Raw genomic sequence first — 8348 nt, 5'->3', positions numbered from 1 at the left:
CCCAGCCTGGCCGCATCCGCTGCGGCTTCTCACCCACCAGAGCTCTGACAGCCCCACTGCGGTACCACTGAGGTGCTGGGCTTGAACTTGAGTTAAGAAGGCCACGCACAGAGAGAGAGGGAAGGTAAGGTGACCAGAAGGAGACAGGAGGGTTGAAATTGAACAGGGAAAAGAGCAAAAGTGAAGCCAGACACAGCACTGTAGATCAACGGCATTTCAGTAAAATAAGTTAAAAAAAAAAAGTAATGCCAGAATCCTACTTGGTCTTTTCTCCATTCTCCTTTATTCCATAAACACCTAGTTACAAGCTGCACAAATCAAAAAATAAAGGCCGAGAAGGATGTGGGGCAGATTTTGATGTGGCGTAGCGGCTGGGAAGGGAGACTGGGTTGGGAACCGGTTCTTCCCTCCACACACAGCCCTGGACCAGGGCTATGGGCCCTGCAGCGGGGAATCTGGGGAGGAGGTGGGCAAAGATCCAGGGTCACTGAGGCCCCTAAACCCAGAGCCCACCCCAAAAGCCCCTTCGATGCACGGCAGGGGTAGAACGGGGAAGGGAAGGAGTTTCAGAGATGGGGTAGCAAAGTGAAAACTCAAGTTAGTGGAGACAGAAGAAGTGGAGTCATCATGGTAAGGAGATTAAAGAAGGAAAACGTAGGTAAAGGGGGAGTGAAAGGTTCTCGCTGAGACCCCCAGGGAGAGGTGGGGGCCAGCTGGCCTGTTAATTTAATATTAAATTGGGAGTGGGAGTTTAAGAGGAAAAGTTATTTCAGGGGATGACTTCTCAGCCTCTCAGCCCGTACCTGGAGGGGGAAAAGAGATGAACACAAGTCAAAAGGAAGACAAAATATAAAAGCCAGGGGTGGTGGCTCATCCCTTATTCCGGTGAGGACACTCTTCTGTCCTTCCGTACCAACTAAAACTTCGGCTGTCAAAGGCGGTGTTTGCTGGACACGTGGGCTGCTTCTGCCTCAAGCCTGAGGGCCGGGTACCACACGCTCCCCACCCCGGCCTGTGCCTGAGGCCTCAGCCCCCTCAGTACTTACACGAGAGGCCGAGGGCCCGGGGCCCTCACCAGTCATAGCGGCGGGACTGTCGAGACGGGGAGTCCTCGGGTCCCTGGATGGCCAGGCGGGGAGGCCCCTCAGCCCTCCGCCCCCCACCGCCAGAAGCCTCGTGCCTCCGAAATTCCAGGGGGCGCTGCTGCCGGTATCGGGAAGTCTCCCTCCGCCACTCATCATCAAAGGCGGCGGCCTCACCTGGGGAGGACACGGAGACCACACACGACACCTGTGTACCGCCTGGCTTCCCGGGGCAGACCCGGGGTGGCTCACGACCAAAACCCAGGGCGAAGGCTGAAAGGCTGTGTGGGGGGACGTGCTGGGGAAGGGAAGCGACTTATTTAGCAATTTTGGATTCAACATGGCTCCTGGAAGCATGGAGGCAATGGAGGCAATCAGGGCTTCTGGCAGCATGGAGGCAGTCAGGAATGGGATAACTACTCAGTTACTCGGTGCAGTCCCACGCACACTGTAAGTATTTAATAAATATTTGTCGACTTCAAAGAAATAAGTAAGAAGAACTAAAACAACGGATCCAGATGGAGACGGGTAGATTACTATCAGTATCTGACTTAGGTGACAAAGTTTGCCTTGCACGGTGAGGACGTTGCCGGCACTGACTTAGCCCTAAGCTGACAAAAAAGCTCCGAGTAAGTTAAGAACATGGGGCTCAACCATAATGTTGCCCAAGAAATATCTACGGAGGTAGGGAGAGAGAGCTGCTATCTCCCGGCTCATGGGACCGGGGCAGGGGCTGCCGGCGGCCGGGAAGCGGGCCGGCCGCGCAGCGGGAAGGAAGGCTCACTCTCATCCAGGTTGATATAGTCCTGCCGCTCCTCCTGGTCCCCCGTGCGGTGGTTTCGGGAGCGCTGCAGGATGTGAGCCCTGTCTCGGATGTGATGCCCAATGGACATCTGCTCCAGCCCACTGTCCGAGTCCCGTACAGTCCTCCGAGTCTCCCGGATCTGGGGGGAGGCAGAGCATGGCACACTCAGCGGCTCCTTCCAAAGCCCGGCTGCACCAGCCCAGAAAGGCCGCCCGCGACCCAATCCTGAAAAAAGCAGCCAGGATTTCTGTGGGGGCCATCCGATCGTGCCTCCTCTGGGACAGGAGGAGCCCTCCAACTCACCCCGCCTGGGGCCGAGCGCATCTCTGCTGTCTCTTGGTAGACCTTGGGCGCGCCGGCGCCCGTATTGGAGTAGGAGATGACAGTGGAGGATGAAAAGGTCTGGCAGTTACCTGCAGCTGTCATGTGCTCCTGAGGACGGAAGGGAACAGCAGGGCTGTGTGGGGAGGGGTTCGCCTCCGGGGAAGGGATCCCTCCCTTCGGCCGCCTGTGCCTGCCCATATCTTTCTCACAAAACGTGAAAACATCAGGACTCATCATTACCCCCCAAATTCCTCTGAGTCCAACAACATGCCAGAAGGACCCCAAGAGACGGAGCCTTAAGTGCACGCTTCATAAGGTGCACTGCTGATTCCCACTCAGGAACCCGCACTCTCCGGGTCCAGTGGCCTTATCCAGCTTGCACACTCCACAAGTATGCCCTTCCCCACTCCCGCCACTGGGGACTCAAGGTGTTGCCAGCCATCACTGGGAACAGGGCCAGGGAAGGGGATGGAATAGGGCAAGAGTCTCACCATGTTCCCAATCATGTCGTTCATCATCCCAAACATGTCCATGAAGCCGCCCGACTGGAGCAAAGAGACGGAAAACAGAGTCAGAAAGCAGGGCCACGATCAGAGGTGGGCGCGCTCGGGCTCCCACGGGCTACATAGCTACACGTTCCCTCTCTCCCTTTCCTTCACATCTAGCAGCTGCTCTTCCTCATTCCTCGTGAACAGGACCAGAACAGGCGTGCTTCTCTCCACGCTTCTCCTCCTGTATGCCGCTGCCCTCCTCCTCCTCAGTCTCTGTGGCTGCTCTTATCCCATGTTCCTTCTCCCGGCTGCCCTATTTCCTCCTACCTTTAGGAAGCAAGCCAATGTCACTGGATTCTAACCTATAAGGGGTTGGTTCTGAAACTGTAGAAAAATCTTCTACAAGCCCTCTCTAGTTGGCCTTTCAACAGCACATCCTTCCTCAAAAGAACAATTATATCAGGCAATGATATCTTCCTAATGGGTACCGCTCCTAGAAGTACAGGAGCCAGTAAGTTAGCATCGTGAACTCCCAGAACTCAGCACACAGCAGGCCCAGAGCTCTGTGAACACTACACGAGGATTCTAGGGTTACCCATAAGACTATCCAAAGAGGCACATCTGGAAATAATATCTAAGGGTATAAAGCATGTCTGAGATGGAAGGACGCAAGGAGATGAGGACTCACCATTCCCAGCATCCCGAAGGGGGAGACAGCCCCAGCCTACAGGAAGACATAAGGAACAGAAATTAGGGACCACATCCTATCTCATTACCATCCCAAACCAAGCCCATGGCCTCTGTTGCTTTTCCATCCTCCTCTCAAAAGGGGATCACAAAGCCTGTTTTTCCAGACCCCTTTCCCCACTCCTAGAAGGCATCCTACTTGCTAAGTTGGCCGTTGTGCAAGGAAAATCAAGCACTTTACTGACCACGCTCCAACCTTTCTTCGGGTCTCAGGTCTGTTGCAGCACCATTACCTGCATCCTGCGGCTGGCAGGCCTGGTCCCTGGCATGTTGCCATCTGTGATGCTGAGGAAGGGGCTGTATCCAAAGCCGCCCGACAACATCCGGTTCATGTGCTGACGGTGAATGGCAAAGGGGTCCCTGTGCAGGGAGTATACGGTGCGGGTGGCAGAAGGACCAGCAGTCAGTACCTCCCACCCGCCGCTCCCCCGAAGAAAAGAGCCATAGGGAACCAGTGGCACAGATTTCCCCTCGAAGTCTGAGCTGGGGCTGAGTGGCCACCAAGTTGTGATCGGTGCCCGCGAAGAGTCCAGATGTCTGGCTCAACTAGTCAGAGACCTGAAGTGGAGCGGATGCGTGCTCCAGAGTAGGAGGGGGAGGGGATGGATACTCACATCAGGAACATGGGGTCCTCAGGCTCCACGTCCCTCATGAAGCGGAACATCCTGATTTTAGCTCCAGGGGGCTCCACACTGTGAAGATGTGGAGGCTCAAATGTTGGAGGCGGCCAGGCTTTTCGCACACCCGCTCAGGGCAGGGACTCTCAGAGCATGGTCCCTTTCCAAATACTGGAACTGGCCCCCCAAACTCCAGGGAGACCCTTCTGCAGGTGTTCAACATCACCCTCTAGGGAAAGCACAGCTCTTCAAACCTCTCCCCGAAGGAGGACCATGGAAAATTTTTCCAAGCCTGTTTTCTGCCTCCCCCACTCAGAGCCATCCTCTTCCCAAAGCCCTGGCCAGAAGCACACTCCCCTTCCCCCGACGCCACCTTTCCGCAGGCGAATCCCAAATGCCGGCCCTCCGCCCGCATTAATGACCCCCACCCCGCCCCCTCCTCACACTCGGCCGCCGCCAGGCCTCCCCCGGGCGGGCCTCACCGTCCCCTCAGCGCCGGGCGGCGGCACCCCCCCAGGCCCTGCCTCCCTGCCGGGCGAGCAAGAGGCAGGCTTGACCCGCTCCCCTCCCGGCAACCCAGGCTCCCGGGGTCCCTGCAGCCCCACGGGCCGCTCCCACCCCGGACCGGCTGCCCGCTCCGCTTGAGCCTCACCGGTCCCCGATCCGGACTCAGCGGCCCATCCGGCCGGTCTCGCCTCTCGGTGCGCGGCAGGATCGAGGCTTGCGGCCCGGGACGCGGGATTGGTCCGGGCGTGAGCTCCTCGGCCTCCCGAACAGTCTCCTCACACAGCTGCCACCTCCGTGCCCCTCCTCGGCCCACTGAGCCCGAGCCCCGGCCAGGCCCGGGCGGAAGTGACGTCACGATGGGACAGCCCCCCCCCCCTTAGGCCTGCGGAGCTCCGCCCACGAGCGGGCTTGTGGCGCGCGCGCTCGCGCGCGCGTGCGCGAGGCTGGCTCCCGGGCCGCGAAGCAGGGACTCGCGGAGTCTTCCGGGACCAGGGGAGGGGAGGCCTCGTTAGTAACCTGGATTTGGGTCCTGTGGACTGGAGGAGGCTCCCTGTAAGGGTGTGGGGGAGGAGCAGAAGAGTCCATCGCCGCGAGGGGAGGAAGACGGAAGAGGACGCGGGCAGATTCCCATGGGGGAGGGCAGGCTCCTCACGGGCCCCACGAGGTGGGGCGGATCCCTGGGGGAGCAATAAGCAGATTTCTACCCAGGAAGCTTTCATCCCAAGAGGGAGGAAGGGCGGCAGTTCTACGGGGGAGGCGCGTTCCAGGCAGGGGCGGGGCCCTCGGAGTGACGTAGGAGAGGAGGTGACAGTTCTGCCCAGGTCTTCCTCTGGCTTCGAGAACTCAGGCTGGGGCAAAAAGAGTCCAGGTTGGGGACCGGCCGCCAGATGGCGCTCTTCGGCCAGGCTAGAAGTGCAGCCCCTTGGGAACTGGCGTTGGCGAGGCTCCCGGACCCCCCCTCAGTTACCCTGCTGTGGAGGGTCACACTGGGGAGAGGCCCTAGTTCTGAAACCTTTTCGTTTAATGCCAATCTCCGCTTTCTCTTCTCTAACTCCTGTATCCTCTGGGGCTCCCAGTCCGCACTGATCTTTTCTTGCCTCGAGTCAAGTAGGTAGGTAGGTCAAGGGTCTAACGTTTGGGAGTAGAAAGGGGTGGAGCGCTCCATTAACCAAGCTCACCCAGGGGCAGAGTTGCAGACAGGCCCAGGAGACCTGACTCGACTCGAAGGCCAAAGACTGACACTTTGACATACTAAATGTCTTGCATAAAATCTGGCCCAAATGGAGAGAAGGGCCCTCCCCCTGGGTGTCAGGGGATTTGGACTGTCCGGGGTGGACTTTAGACCGGACCCCTCCAGACTCCAGCTCTCCTGGTTCTTTACACTGGCCGCTAGCCACGTTAGCGGGCCTGACATCTGTGGGCCTGTGAGAGAGGCTTGTTCCCATCCCCAGCACTTCCCTGGGGAAGGAGGTGAAGGGGGTCCCTGGTGACTCAGGAGAAGGTGGTGGGAGCGGGGCTTCTTAGGTTTCTTTGGACTTGATCATTATTAAAGAGGAAAAACACAATAGTGGAGACAGAGAGGAACAGAGAGAAATTAGAAGCTGGCAGACTGGCAAAGTTAAAGCCAAAGACAGAAAAATAAGAAAATGTATTTTCCATTGATATTTCTGGGTAAGAGACTTAGTAAAATCTTTTATCTTCCAGATGCTCTATCTCTAAACATGCCGCCATGCAAGTGCCCCTTTTCCTCTTGCTCCCAAACAAAAGCATTTTGACACGTGATCAAGAGTTGTCCCAGGAGAGTTCTGCAGCCCAGACTTAAGGAAGAGTGGGCCTTACCTTCCAGCCTCTCCCTCCTCATTTCATGTCCAGCCTTCCACAGAGATGCCTAGGAGATGCAGCTTAGCTTCTAGACTCCTCCTTTGGTCTTTTTCCATTACCTTGTATCCTCTACCTACTGTCTTTAGGTGTCTAGAGCTCTTTCTCTTTTTCCTTCCAAGACTTAAGAATCTGATATCAGGGACTTCCCTGGTGGTCCAGTGGTTAAGACTTTGCACTTCCACTGCAGGGGGCACAGGTTTGATCCCTTGTCAGGGAACTAAGATCCTGCATGCCGCACGGTGTGGCCAAGAAAATGAAATTAAAGAAAAAAATCTGGTTTATCAGTCATTTTTACCTTTGCATGATTTTAAATCAATTACATCTCCTAGGAATATTTACAAATTACAGTTTAGCATCTAACTATGACCTGGGCTTTGTCTCAGGTTAAAAAGAGATCCTTGGGACTTCCCTGGTGGCGCCGTGGTTAAGAATCTGCCTGCCAATGCAGGGGACACGGGTTCGAGCCCTGGTCCGAGAAGATCCCACATGCCGCGGAGCAACTAAGTCCATGTGCCACAACTACTGAGCCTGTGCTCTAGAGCCCCGTGAGCCACAACTACTGAGCCCACATGCCACAACTACTGAGCCCACGTGCGACAGCTACTGAAGCCCGCACGTCTAGAGCCCGTGCTCCGCAACGGGAGAAGCCACCGCAATGAGAAGCCCGCTCACCACAAGAAAGAGTAGCCCCCGCTCGCCACAACTAGAGAAACCCACGTGCAGCATCGAAGACCCAGCGCACCCAAAATAAATAAATAAATAATTTGTTTTAAAAAAAGAGATCCTTGAACAGATGGGGATGAAGGAGGAAATGCAGAGCTCATTTTCAGAGTGCCCAGCGGTGGACCAGATAGGCAGCCATCCACTCCAGGAATTGAAGGAATGTAATTTTACAAGTAACCTTTCTGTCACCCAGACACAGTTTGTGTCTGTCTTCCTTCTCCGTCACCTTCCCATCCCTTCCTTCCCCCTCCCTCCCCCCTTCTTCCTTCCTTCCTTCCTTCCTTCCTTCCCTCTATCCCTCCTTCCTTCCTTTCTCACGTCTCTGTCCAGTGAATTCTGATGAACAGAAATTCCTCAGTCATCAGAGTTTCCTGTAGATGATAAGATGTAGGAGGGAGGGTGGGCCCTGCCAGGGGTGAGGCTGAGCTCAAAAGGGGATAAGCATTGTTGGGAAGGAAGAGAAACAGTGGTTTCTCTTCACTGCTTTATCTGATGGAGCCAAAGTCAGGAAGTCCTTGAGAGAGTAGAGCTGGGACAGAAAAGGGGCCCTTGTTAGATGTGAGCTCACGCATCTGGAGCAATCCCAGGGCAGTTGGCTATTGGAGCAGAGTGAGGATGGGGCGATGATGGAGTTAGGGGAGACTGGATTCCAGCCTGAGCCAACGTGAATGGGTGTGATTTGTGTATGTGTATGTGCATGTGTATGGGGGGGGGGGAGATAAACCCTGACAATTAGCACTAAGTTGCCCCAGGTAGAGAGACTGAGTTGTATAGTGGACACCAGATCAGAGTGAGATTGAAAAATGACTCAGGAACATGTTTTTAAAAACCAGCTTTTCAGTTTGTTTTATATTCACATCCATTCAACAAATATTTATTGAATGCCTACTGTGTCAGGCACTGTTTCTGGCTCTGGAGATATAGTGATACACAGAGAGAAAAATAAAGCAGGTTGGAAGTTGGGTAGAGGGACAGGCAAGCAGCTGGGAGGTGGTAGTTGCTTGTTAGGGTGACTAGGGATGGCCTCATTGATAAGGTGACTCTTAAGCAGACTGGGGTTAAGGCATTCTGGGCAGAGGAAAAAGCAAGTGCAAAGGCCCTAAGGCAGAAGTATGCTTAGTGTGTTCACGGAACAAAGAAGCCAATGTGCCTAGACTGATGTGAATGAAAG

At 55.4% G+C, this 8348-nt stretch overlaps 1 protein-coding gene across 3 annotated transcripts; it reads right to left on the bottom strand.

Annotated features, from left to right (window-relative positions):
* Positions 1-262: 262 nt before the first annotated feature.
* Positions 263-4884, bottom strand: MLF2 (myeloid leukemia factor 2). 3 transcript variants are annotated; one of them, XM_065887369.1, is made up of 9 exons: positions 4719-4884; positions 4064-4141; positions 3683-3809; positions 3391-3426; positions 2703-2756; positions 2191-2319; positions 1867-2026; positions 1047-1259; positions 263-803 (listed from the first exon to the last, which is right to left on the bottom strand). In XM_065887369.1, exons 2-8 carry the CDS (start codon positions 4111-4113, stop codon positions 1072-1074), a joined length of 744 nt encoding a protein of 247 aa, XP_065743441.1. In that variant the 5' UTR covers positions 4114-4141; positions 4719-4884; the 3' UTR covers positions 263-803; positions 1047-1071. The 3 variants fall into 3 exon arrangements, with proteins under 3 accessions (XP_065743441.1, XP_065743442.1, XP_065743440.1); XM_065887370.1 differs by having other exon boundaries at positions 4762-4879; XM_065887368.1 differs by lacking the exons at positions 263-803; positions 4719-4884 and adding an exon at positions 3589-3591 and having other exon boundaries at positions 1072-1259; positions 4064-4113.
* Between the last annotated feature and the right edge of the window lie 3464 nt (positions 4885-8348).

Source organism: Phocoena phocoena, chromosome 11 (genome assembly GCF_963924675.1).
Source record: "Phocoena phocoena chromosome 11, mPhoPho1.1, whole genome shotgun sequence".
In the NCBI taxonomy this organism is placed as follows: Eukaryota; Metazoa; Chordata; class Mammalia; order Artiodactyla; family Phocoenidae; genus Phocoena; species Phocoena phocoena.
Note: the sequence above shows the minus strand (reverse complement) of the source record. Positions and strands in the feature narration are given on the sequence as shown.

Bases quoted from the DNA above. Each gene is read 5' to 3' on its own strand.
- MLF2 (XM_065887368.1), bottom strand. From the start codon at position 4,113: ATGTTCCGCTTCATGAGGGACGTGGAGCCTGAGGACCCCATGTTCCTG. The intron at 2,320-2,702 runs GTGAGACTCTTG...TTCCGTCCTCAG, and splicing joins ACGACATGATTGGGAACATG to GAGCACATGACAGCTGCAGG. The intron at 1,260-1,866 runs GTGAGCCTTCCT...TGTCCTCCCCAG, and splicing joins CTATATCAACCTGGATGAGA to GTGAGGCCGCCGCCTTTGAT.